The sequence below is a fragment of the Mus pahari genome, chromosome 5 (genome assembly GCF_900095145.1).
Source record: "Mus pahari chromosome 5, PAHARI_EIJ_v1.1, whole genome shotgun sequence".
NCBI classification, from domain to species: domain Eukaryota; kingdom Metazoa; phylum Chordata; class Mammalia; order Rodentia; family Muridae; genus Mus; species Mus pahari.
Window position 1 is genome coordinate 15611096 of NC_034594.1, and position 11865 is coordinate 15622960.

General features: G+C 46.2%; 1 protein-coding gene across 1 annotated transcript in view; it reads left to right on the forward strand.

Moving 5' to 3' along the window:
- The window catches only part of Plekhb2 (pleckstrin homology domain containing B2), a 31772-nt gene extending 20244 nt beyond the window's left edge, over positions 1 to 11528 (forward strand). The window contains exons 7-8 of the mRNA XM_021198385.2: positions 2234 to 2339; positions 8883 to 11528. Of these exons, the coding sequence (XP_021054044.1) occupies positions 2234 to 2339; positions 8883 to 9019 (243 nt within the window). The 3' untranslated portion in view covers positions 9020 to 11528. The remainder of the gene's footprint in view (positions 1 to 2233; positions 2340 to 8882) is intronic.
- Positions 11529 to 11865: the final 337 nt, after the last annotated feature.

The window sequence follows — 11865 nt, forward strand, 5'->3', positions numbered from 1 at the left end:
TGTGCCACCATGCCCGGTTTATTCCTGGCTTTCTTTATTTTATTTTTGGTTTTATCAACATTTTACAGTTTTCAGCATAATAATTTAGTACACGTTCGTTGGATTTATAAGTATCCCACTATTTTCAAATGGTTGCATGTAACTTTTTAAAAGATACACTTTATTTTGTGTGTGAGTGTTTTGCCTGCAGGTTTCTGTGAGCACCTCAAGCATGCAGTACACCCCGAGGCCAGAAGAGGGCACCAGATCCCCTGCAACTTGATTTAAGGGCAGTTGTGAGCCCTGTGAGTCATGTGGGTGCTGTAAACTCTTGATCACTTTCTCTCAACTTCCCAAGCTCTGAGGTTACAAGTGTGCAGCGCCGCACCCTGGCTCTGTCCAGAACTTGTATTCTTTGTATATTAATATATAGTATGTACTATACTGAGTTTTCCTTATATATATATATTTTTTTATTTTGGGTAGAGGTTTTTTTTTTTTTTTTCATTTAAGTGTGAATCAGGCAGCTCACCATGAGTTCGAGGCCAGCCTGGTCTACAGTTCGAGTTCTAGGACAGACAGGGCTACACAGAGAAACCCTATCTCGAAAATCTCCTTTCCTGAGCTGAGTGGTGGTGCGCACCTTTAGACTCAGTACTCAGAAGGCAGAAGCATGTGGATTTTTGTGAGTTTGAGGTCAGCCTTGCCTACATAGAACGTTCTAGACCAACTAGTAGACTGTGGCAGAAAAAAAATCTTTTCCATAAGAGATGCTATCTCAAGGGAATAAGGTGTGGGGAGGGAGAGAGAGAGAGAGAGAGAGAGAGAGAGAGAGAGAGAGAGAGAGAGGGAGGGGGAGAGAGGGAGAGGGTGAGCAAGCACGCAGGCGAGCACACCCATGTCCTCTTCTGACCTCTGAGTGCATGCACAGGCGCGTATACTTTCTACACATGTACATTTGCCCCTACACCACACATTGCACAAAATATATATATATATATATATATATATATATATATATATATATATATATATATATATATACCATAGCCCAACACACTAGTCCTTTCTATGTAATTGTAGCATCTTTCACCTAGGTGCTGGGTTGGAACCTAGCCTTTCTCCCATGCCTCGCAAGCTCCGCACGCTGACCCGCACCCAGCTCTCATCTGACATCTCTGCAGTCTCAGTGTGGCCGTTCTTCTCCGTCATTTTGTTTGAGATCTTGGCTGTTCTTGCTAAACGTGATTTTTGGTCAAAATCTTGACATTTTAAACTCGGAGACACTCGGATCTTGCCAGGTGGAAGTCCAGATTCTCAGCCCACAGCCGGGGCCGGGTTCAGCTCAGGAGTTTAGATTTTCTCTGAGTCTTCTTAGAGCACTTCGTTGGGAAGAGAGGTCTGCCCGTTACCGCTCGACTTTTCCACTGACAGGTGCATGGCGTCCGGCCAGCTGACCCACTCCCCACGAGGCCTTTACTGGTTCTTAGGGGGTGCGAAGGGCAGATTGCCTCTGCTCGGCAGTGGTGGACTCTGTGACTCACTCCATGCTCTGCTGCATGGTAGCGTGGGAGCCTTGTTATCTGGGCTACACGGGATGCTACGAGTGCATCCTTTTCTGGCTGTTCTCTAGGGGAGCAGGGGAGGCTTGCTGTAGCTGTTGTAGTTGTAGTTGAGGCTGTTGTAGAGCATGCTGGTTAGGGCTTCCACCTCCGACCTTTAGGGATAGGAATAGGGTGTTCCTGCAGTGGGCCCTGAGTATTTGCATAGAGTAGAGGCGTTATTGGCTCTTTGGGCAGAAAGAGCACACTTTTCCTGGTTCCTCCCCCCTTTTCCATCTGTTCTCATTGGGATTTCTGAGTTACCAGTGTCTCCACTAACCAATTTAGGATACGCATTGCACACCTGTGGAGGTCAGGGGCCATCCACTTATGTATGCATGCATGTATGTATGTATATATGTATGCAGGTATGTATCATCACATCATCTCTCGTCTCCCCTTCTTGCCCCCCAGCACCTCCCATGTGTGTTGCTCCTCTCCATTCCCACACACCCCTGCTCTCTTAAGTACGTTCATTTCATTATTGCTAACAAAGGGCAGTTTTTAGGACTCAACTCATCCCTTCTACAACGTGAGTTTCAGGGACACAGAGCATGTCATCAGGCTAGGTGACAAGTGCCTTTACCCACTGAGCCAACACACCAGCCCCTCCCTCAAAATTGTATTTCTCATGGGACTTTCTCTCCTTCCAGGTCTATGGCTATGGTCCATACAGTGGCGCATACCCTGCAGGAACTCAAGTTGTCTATGCCGCCAACGGGCAGGCATATGCAGTGCCATACCAGTACCCATACGCAGGTAACGCATGCTGGCTGCGCTCCTGGTCTCTGCGTGCAGTGGGGGCAAGGAGGGGTCTTCCTTTTCAGTTTGAAGTTAAATGAGCTGCACTTTCTCACTAGAGACCCCAAATCACTCTGAGTTTTGTGTATTTTTCTTCAAATAGTCTTTTGGATTTTCACACATCTTCACAGTGCTAGAGTAATTTTTATTTAAAAACTATTACATTTTTATTGATTTTGTGTGCACATGTTACATATATGTGTGTGGGTACTTGTGTGTCACAGCTCGTGAGGGAAGGTCAGAGGACAATTCAAGGGAATCAGTTGTCTCCTAGCACTGTATGGGTCCCAGAGATTGAACTTGGGTTGTCAGATTGGCCCCACTAAATTATCTCTCCAGCCCAGTTTTTGATTATTTAAAGGTTTTAATAATCTTTATTTAAAATGTAACCAAATATACCTTAGTTGCTTACATTTTCTGTATGCCACTCAATTTAAATATTTTAAAAAGATTTATTTTTCCTTGTGTGTACCTGTCTGTAGGTATGTGCACATGGGTGGATGTGCCTGTCGGGGCCAGAATAGGGCATTTGGTACCTGGAACTGGAGTTATACATCGTTGTGAGTTGACTCGTGGGTGCTGGGAACTGAAGCAGGATTCCCTGGAAGAGCAGCAGGCGATCTCAACTGCTGAGCCATCTCTCCAGCCCCCTTGACAGTCAGTCTTAACCACTAGAAGCTCATGATAAGGAATAGTGTAATGAAACCACACAACTTATAAGGCATTCTGGTAGCACAGTACAAATCTACAGCAAGACTAAGGAGCTGGGAAGATGATTCCGCAGGTGAAGTGCTTGCTGTGTGAGCGTGCACACTGGAGGTTATGCATGCGTACTGAGGTGGGATCCAGTGCCAAGTAAAAGCCAGGCATGGTGATGTGTACCTGTGTCCCAGCACTGGGGATGTGGAGACAAGAGGTTCCCTGGGGCTCAGTGGCAAAGGGTGTATCTGCCTCACACAGCCCCTCAGGTTCTTTCTACAGCTCCCGAAATAATTAATTGATGTTTAATGGGACATAGTTGTACTTAAAAAGTTATTTGTTATATGAAATTCAAACCAATGGTCTCTATTCTTATTTACTAAACATGACAATTTTATTTAAATGCTTTATTTGTACCACTTTTTTTTTAAAAAGATTTATTTATTTTATGTATACGAGTATACTGTCACTGTCTTCGGACACTCCAGAAGAGGGCATCAGATCCCATTCTAGATGGTTGTGAGCTACCATGTGGTTGCTGGGAATTGAACTCAGGACCTCTGGAAGAGCAGTCAGTGCTCGTAACCACTGAGCCATCTCTCCAGCCCTAAACCTGACAATTTTAGACTAGCAAGAAAGTTTAAAATCTAGTGAGATGTGATTTTTACTGCTGTTGGTATATGGGATTCTGAGGTGGGACCAGGGTCCATGGGAAACCTGCTAGGGACCTTAGAGAAGCCTTGGCCAGCACTGCAGAGAATAAAAGGCCCACATTGAAGTCTTTGGAACATTCACTTAGCTCTATGCATGTGAACAACAAAAACAAAGAGTAAGGAATGTAAAGTCTGAGGGTGAGGCTCTGCGTTCAGTCCTCAGCACTGAAAAAAATAAGAAAGCAACAAAGAAAGAAAAACAAAAGCAGTGAGCCAGATGGGAGGACAGAAACATTCACTTAAGGTACTAAAATGTCTTTTGGACGTTTACACATCTTTATGTAGCTAAAGTCCCTTTGACTTAATGGCACTACATTTGTATTTCCTGTGCGTGTGTTGTGTATGCGTGTGTGGGCGCATGTGTGCCACAGCTCATGCGGGGATGTCAGAGGACAACCTGGAGGACAGCCCACTGTTAAGGTTCTGTCGGGCCTGTGCTTCAGAGTCCTGAGGAAAGCGAGTGTTCTAGAGGATGCTCTGCTTTATTTCTTCGGAATTGAAATGGAGTCCTGAGGCTTTGGCTCAGGTGGGAGAATCCCATGTAGCATGATCCAACCTGCAGCATGGCATAAAACCCAAGTGGTAGAGGCAAGAGGAAGAAGGCTTTCCTCGGCTGAGGCTAGCTCAAGATGTGTCTCAGAATAAACAACAAAAGGAAGAAGAAGAAAAGAAAGTCTACTTTATGTGTACTTTATACTTGTTTGCTTTGAGACAGGCTCTTCCTGTGTATCCTAGATTGGTTCTCAGCTTGAGTTCCGGCTCCCTATCCCCTACGTGCTGGGATTGTTTGTGAGCTACTGGGCTGGGCTGCGTAGTAGTAAATGCTTGAACCTTACAAGCTGAACTCCGCTGTTCTGTTCCTCGTTCTTATCGTCACAATTTCTTGCTGTGATGGCACAGACTCTAATCCCTCTGGATCCATAAACCCAAACGAGCCCTTCCTTCTCTAAGTTGTACTGGTCATGGTGTTTTATCACAGCGACAGAGTAACTAAGACGGTAATCTGTTACATTAAGACCAACGTGGTGACCTTATCTGTGTATCACATGGCTCACCACAGGACATCAGGCAGGGTTGGCGTTTTGTTCATCATAGGTGCTTGCAAAAAGTACAGAGATGGGTGTGGTGAAGTGGTTCAATGGAGCATGCCCAACACCATGCTTAATAAATTAATAAACTCATTATTTTGTATACTTAATAAATAAGTATTAAAGTTTTAAAGTGACAGAGTTTCAGACGAGCGTCTATAGTGTGCCAGCTGAAACTCATTAAGCCTGCAAGAAACTCACTTGCCGTTTCCATGGTTTCTTGTGAGAAGAGTTCTCCCCCAGGCCTCTCTTCTCTCTTGTTTTAAAAATTAAATTGTGTTAAATTGTTTGTACACCTGTGGATAATGTGCACTTGGCGGAGGAGGCCTGAGGTTTTGAATCCCCCAGAGTCGGAGTTACAGGCAGTTGTGAACCCATCAACCTGAATACTGGAAACTGGACTGGGGTCCTTTACAAGAGCCGGTGTGTACTCTGAAGCACAGAGGCGTCTCTTCAGATCGATCCTCTCTGTACTAACACTCTCAGATTGTCTCCTCAGATGTCTGGCCTCTTCTCGCCGGGCATAATTAAGATAGTTCTGCCTTGTTGGTAACACTTTGCCATTAGGCTTCTGGGTGACTCATTACGAGGCAGAGCCAGGGCCTGGTGAGTCTTCCGTTGCCGATGGTTTAATCTGCTTTTTCCCTCATTAATCTCCTAGGCTTCCTTAACGTCTCCTCCAGGAGCTCTCTCGCTATTACATATATGGGTCTCTCTTGCTAATGGTCCAACCTGGTGTGCTTTAATGGGAATGTGTTATTTGAGCAGAACAGCTGTTAGTACCCATGGAAGAGGAGATGGAGAAGGAAGTAGAGGTAGAGGTGGAAGCAGGGAAGGTGACTGTGAGGAGGCAGAGGTGGGGCAGTGGGCAGAGGAAGTGCAGGAGGCACAGGCTGGCTGTGGCGCCATGGGAGGAAGTGTAGCTCAGAATTCTCCGGGCTACCACAGGCACACAGGCACACAGGCGCACAGGCGGGCACATTTGTAGCTGCATGTGACACATTTTAGCAGTTTGGATAAGAAGATTTTCCCTAGATGCTCTTCTGGGTTTCTTGGAAATTTTAAAATTCATTCTGAAAAAAACCCCTAGGGATATGCCATTCTTGACTGTAGATTAAGGATGTGGAGTCTGTCAGCGCCTCAGCACCAAGTGTATGCACACCATATTCTGGGCACTTTAGACTACACTTTTGATGTGGAACATTTGAAGCCCCCAGATAGCCTCAGTGGGTTTCTCCTGTAGTGTGGAGCAGTTGAAGAAGTGACTGTGGTTTTTTGAGCTGGAGGTGTGGAGAGGAAGATGTACCTAGCTTACACCGTGAGTGAGAAGTCTGTTTTTAACATTTTAGTTTGAGCATGACTGAAGAGTCTGTTACAAAGTCATGGCAGTGAGCCCTCCCCCCAAATTAAATCTTCAAGAGAGACCTGGCTTGACCTTGGAACTTCACTAGTGTGTTCGAGTTCGTACCAGGCGGGTAGGGAAGAGGTGCTCCCAAACACTGCTGGAATGGGGTACACAGTGAAACTCGTTATTTTGTGTACTAACCTAAATACAAGGTTAACAAGCTGGATGTGACACTGCTCATCTTTAATCCCAGCGCTTCAGAGGCAGAGGCACATGGATCCCTGAGTTTCAGAACAGTCTGGTGTACATAGTGACTTCCAGACCAGTTGGGATACACAGACTGTCTGAGACAACAAACAAACAAAACAAAATGAAAACCCAACCAACCAAAAAGAAAATGGCCAAGACACCTGTTTTAAGGATAAAGAGGTTTTTTTTTTTCCTCATGGTTTTTTCCTTCTGGTGACATCCTCGGATCTTTGTCACAACTGAGGAAATGCAGTGTGGTGACACAGAAGGGGATTAGGGAATACGTCTCCCCACTTTGTTCTTCACAAGAAGGAAACTTCAGATGGTGAGAAGCCAGTGTGACTGCCGTAAGCCCCCAGGTGCTAAGATGACAGGGGTGAGCCACCATGCTCATTTGCTGCCGTTTCATTTTTAAGCCGACTTCCCCCGATTTCCCACACTCTCCCCATCTGTCTGTCATCCCGGCAAGCATGTAGTGGAGGGCTGCCATGGAAACCCGAGGTGGGCCTCTGTAGCTTTCTCTGTGCTCTGAACTTTGCAGTGTTATAGGGTTTGGACTGGGCAAGCAGAGGGAGGACCCCGGCCTCTCTGAGTTCAGAGACTGGTGTTTGTAAGGTCCCATTTCCTCTTGCTGTCTTCCTCACTCTCTGTTCCAGAAACCCTATCCTGCAGCCCTCTCCACGTTAAGATAAGCAGCCTGAGGTGTACCTGTGCGGAGTTAATCCCGTGGTGCTAGAGTCAAGATCATTATCAAATTCTTTGGTCATATTATGTAAGCTTTATTTATTGTTTTGTCACACAAGGCTATCTCCCTAAAGCAGGGCTTGAGAAAATAGTATCAAACATAGGAGACAATGGGGTTTATATAGCTACAAAACAAAACAAAACAAGGGTTGAGAGATTTCCAGAGGAATTTTGCTTACGTAGGCAGTTGGCTGAATATTTCAAAATTATTGGCAGGACATCTTATCAGGATGGAGGTGAGGGTATAGCGTGTGGAACATGTCAAATTCCAGAAAATGGGTCAAGACCTGCTCAAATTTAAGTTTTGTAGTAAACAGGAATGAACTTATTTTGACTGTGTAACAAGATAGCTTTTAATCTTAAGATGGAGTCAGGCAGGTCCCTCAGCAGCTCTTCTACAGTCGAGTGCATTCCTTTCCTCGCCAGATGTGGGTCTGCCTCCCTCCCAATTCCCAGGCAGCTTTCCATTTCTTTCTTCCTTCTTGGCGTCTCTCCGGCTTCTGGCGGGTAGCCTAGGTCACAGTGTATGGATCCCCTCCATCTCCCTGGAAACCTACAGTAAGAAGCTGGAAGGAGCCAAAGGCATTCTCGGTGCTCGTGAGGTCATATTTGTCTTAGTTAGTTTTCTATTATTGTGATGAAACACCATGACCAAGGCAACTTATAGAAGAAAGAGTTTATTGGGGCTTACAGTTACAGACGGTGAGTCCCTGACTGTCATGGAAGGGCCCAGACAGGCATGATCCTGGAACAGTAGCTGAGAACTTACAGCCCTATCTGCAAATAGGAGGCAGGGGGTGGGGTGGGGTGGGGAGGGAGGAAGGGAAGAGGGGAGAGAGCACTAACTGGGAATGGCATGGGCTTTTGAAATCTTAAATCCCACGCCTGGTAACACATCTTCTCCAGTGAGGTCACACCTTCTAAATCTTCCCAAACCTTCCGCCCACCTGGGGACCAAGTATTTAAACATGTGAACCTACGGGGGCATTCTCCTCCAAGCCACCACACTCCTCTAATAAAGTTCTCCTGAAGGATGATCAGCTTCCTCTCTGCAAGCCTGTACCACCCTCTTGTCTTGAAGACAGACCCTCACTAGGTATCCCTGGCCTGGAACTCACAGAGATCCTCCTCTCACTGGCTCCCACTGGCTGGGATTAAAGGTGTGCACCACCATGCCAGGCCTTATGGACATCTTTTAAAAATTGTTTTACATGCCCGGGTGTTTGGCTGTATGTGTGTGTAGCAAGTGCACATTTGGTACTTGCAGAAATCAGAAGAGGGCATTGGATCCCCTGAAGCTATAGTTACTGATGCTTGTGGGGTAGCAAGTGAGTGCCAGGTCCTCTGTAAGAGCAACAGGTGCTCCTAACAGTAAAGCCAGGTCTCCAGTCCCCCAGGGATTGTCTTTTATAAATTACAACAGTGTTTTCCTTAGTGTAGTGTGTGATGGGCCTTGGACAGGGCTGGGTTGAACTCCCGGAAGCCATCTGTTAACACTTTCCTGAAGGACCTTGAAAGCCAGCTAGTGAACAAAGGAAGGGGCCCAGTGGAGATTGGATACAGTGTTTATGTTAAGGGCACCATCTTTTCAGTGAATATTGGACTTCCAAATTACATCTTAAAAGATCTCTCTCCTCTTTTTTTTTTTTTTTTTTTTTTTTAGGAGTTTATGGACAACAACCTGCCAACCAAGTCATCATCCGTGAGCGGTACCGAGACAATGACAGTGACCTGGCTCTGGGCATGCTCGCCGGGGCAGCCACAGGCATGGCCCTGGGCTCTCTGTTCTGGGTCTTCTAGAGCCTTCAACATTTTCTGTGCATAGCTTCTGTTAGTCCTGTGTGCAGTAATTTGATTTGCAGGGCATTTCTGTTTGTGACAAGTGTCTTTCATAGTAATTTAAATAGTTCTTTTGAAGGTGGTAATCTAATAATTGTGACTGACCTGCATGGTACCACAAAGAAAGCCCGAGGTATGCTGTGAGTGAGAGCCTGAGTCCTTCCGGGTACTAGCTTGCACCAAGTCTTTCTTAGGGACTCGCGGATGGCTTTATGTAAACACACCCAGTTAAACGGGCGCTTTTCCGTTCAGTTAGGTGCAGTATTGAATGGAGGGATGGCTTTCCTTGCTATGCCAATACTAATACTGCTGATGGAGGAGGATGTGTGTAAGTGTGGTGAGGAGAGTCGCAGCTTTCTTTAACTGTGGAATCTCACTCTAGACCCCTGCTGCATGTTACCCTAGGAGCTGTGGGCTAGTGGCTCCTGCAAGACTGTGGTGTGAGGACCCCATAACGTACCCCTTGGAGCTCCTAGGTACCGGCAGGATTGGCTGCTCAGGATACAGAGGGCCACCCCCTCCCTTTAAGAACTATGCTCCAGTAATCTGTCCAGTTTTATTTTCTTGTTATTCTTCTGTTTGCTTTTCCTGAGGATGAGTGGAATTAGTCTGGAGTTAGGAATTGATTCGAGCCTCCGAATTCGAGCCTTTGCCTTTAAGCCCTGCTGAATGAGGAGGTGAGTGCCGTGGGTGGGGGTATGCTGAGAGCTGCCCTGCTATTCTCAGTGTCCGTCCGCTTTAGGTAAGCTCAGGCTGCAGAGAGCCTATAGAGACTATTTTTCTACTTGTAAAGAAAGTATGGGGAGGGGAATTGAGGAGAGCCTTGTTAGAATGTCCCTGCCTCAGGCCTTCTGTCCTGGAGAGGCTCTTTCTCAGCAGTGGAAGGGAGGCCTCGTGGTAGTTCAGAGTCTCAGGTTTTGAGTGAGACATGGGATTGGGTAGAGCATCTCAGGGATTTGTTCTAATTCCTCATGTTAGCGGGGATCCAGCCTTGTTCTCAGTCCAGACCCACTCGCTCACCACAGAAGAGCTTAAGACATTTCTAGTCCCCAAATGTGTGACACTCTGGGAAGCTCACAATCTGGCTTTCTGACAAAAATTTGTATTTCTAATATTAGAGAATACATGTTCCACATACTTAAATTTTCCGTTCTTTCATGTTTTAAAGCTCCCAATTCCAGCTTTGTGACAGGCATGTTTTAGTTTCAAACAGTACCACCACCACCACCCAAAGGTGGGATGGCACAGTGAAGGCCCCGCCCTCTACTTTGCATAGTCTTGTTCCTCCAGGGTGCTCCCAGGAAGCACTAGTTCTGTCTGTGCCCAGCCCAGCGCATGTGTGCTACCTTGCCATGCTGCTGGGCAGCTCTCTCTTGGTTAGTTCAAGTCTTCAACAGATCTCTATGTGAGACAGTTGCCAAGTAGATGAGGTGGTGCCCACAGTGCTTTCTCGCTACTCCTTGGGGACCTGTTGACACAGCCCTGCCCATTTCCAGTTGACGTTTGTTTCTCTGTCATCTCTGGTAGATGGGATATGTGACAACATGGTACAGATGCCATACAGTGTTGCTTTAATAAGCATGACGCTGATTTTACATCCTGTACTGTAAGATTGCCGTTTGCTCACAGTGTCACCATTGCAAAGCTCCGTGCTTTACTTGCAAAACACAAAAACCAGTGACTAGTGTTACACATTTAATTTTGAAGTTAGTTACTGACATTCCTAATGCCATAGAGTACTGAGTTCATGTCCCTGAAGTACTTTTGAAACAGCATTATCTCCTACTGTCCCATGGGTGTGCCCAGTGGGGCTAGCTGTACCAGGCAGCCGTAGTTGAGCCTGATCATTTCCTGTCACCAGTTTGACTTGATTACATACCCAGAATGGAATACATTCTCGGGCATCTCACTTCCTCAGCCCTGATCCTCACTGACGAGACGCCACCCCTTCGATGGCTTTCCCGGCGTCGCTTGTACCTCAGTGAGTCATGAGATCCATGAGTTGGAGGGAACTACTTGTCTGGCATTGAGGAACATGTCTCCTCCACTGAGACTTTTAAATAATGATACAGGGCTGGAAGAGGCTGGCTGCTGACACTGCGTCGTGGCGCTGAGTTAAGAACCTTCCATATGGATGGCCTGAGGCTGCTTCCTCAGATCGTCCCTTGCCAGGAAGGCTCGGCTTAGGTTATTAGTGCCCACAGTAGCCTTCTGGAGTGCAGCAAGTTCGTGCGTTTGAGACAGAATGGTTCAGATTTATCTTCTACATCTGTTGTTGACCCCATGTAACCTCTCATTTTGCCTTCCGGTCTATGTAGATGAAAGATGAAAGGCAGAGGATGTAGACAGTCTTCTCTGTGATTGCTTCTGTTATTCTGTTGCACCTACTGAGCCCGTTTTCTCCCTGTATGTGCATACAGTATGTTTATAAGTGAATTTATCAAAATATTAAATGATCACTAACCTTAAACTGTGTCTCATTGTGACTTCTGTTGTATGTTTAAATTATTTTAAGGTGGCTGGAGAGATAGTTAAGTTGCCTGTCACAAAAGCATGAGGATCTGAGATCAGATCCTTGGCACCCATATGGAAGCTAGATGTGGCTACAGACATCTGTAATCATAGAACTTGGAGCTTGGAGAAGGGTCAGCCTCCAGAGTGCTAGTCTTCTAGCCAATCAGTGAGCTCTGGATCCATTGACAGACTCTTGTCTCTAAAGATAAGGTGGAGGGAGATAGAGGAAGATCCCTGTCATAAGTCTCTGGTCTTCAAGCAAGTGTGCATGCGCATTCACATAAATTACCTTG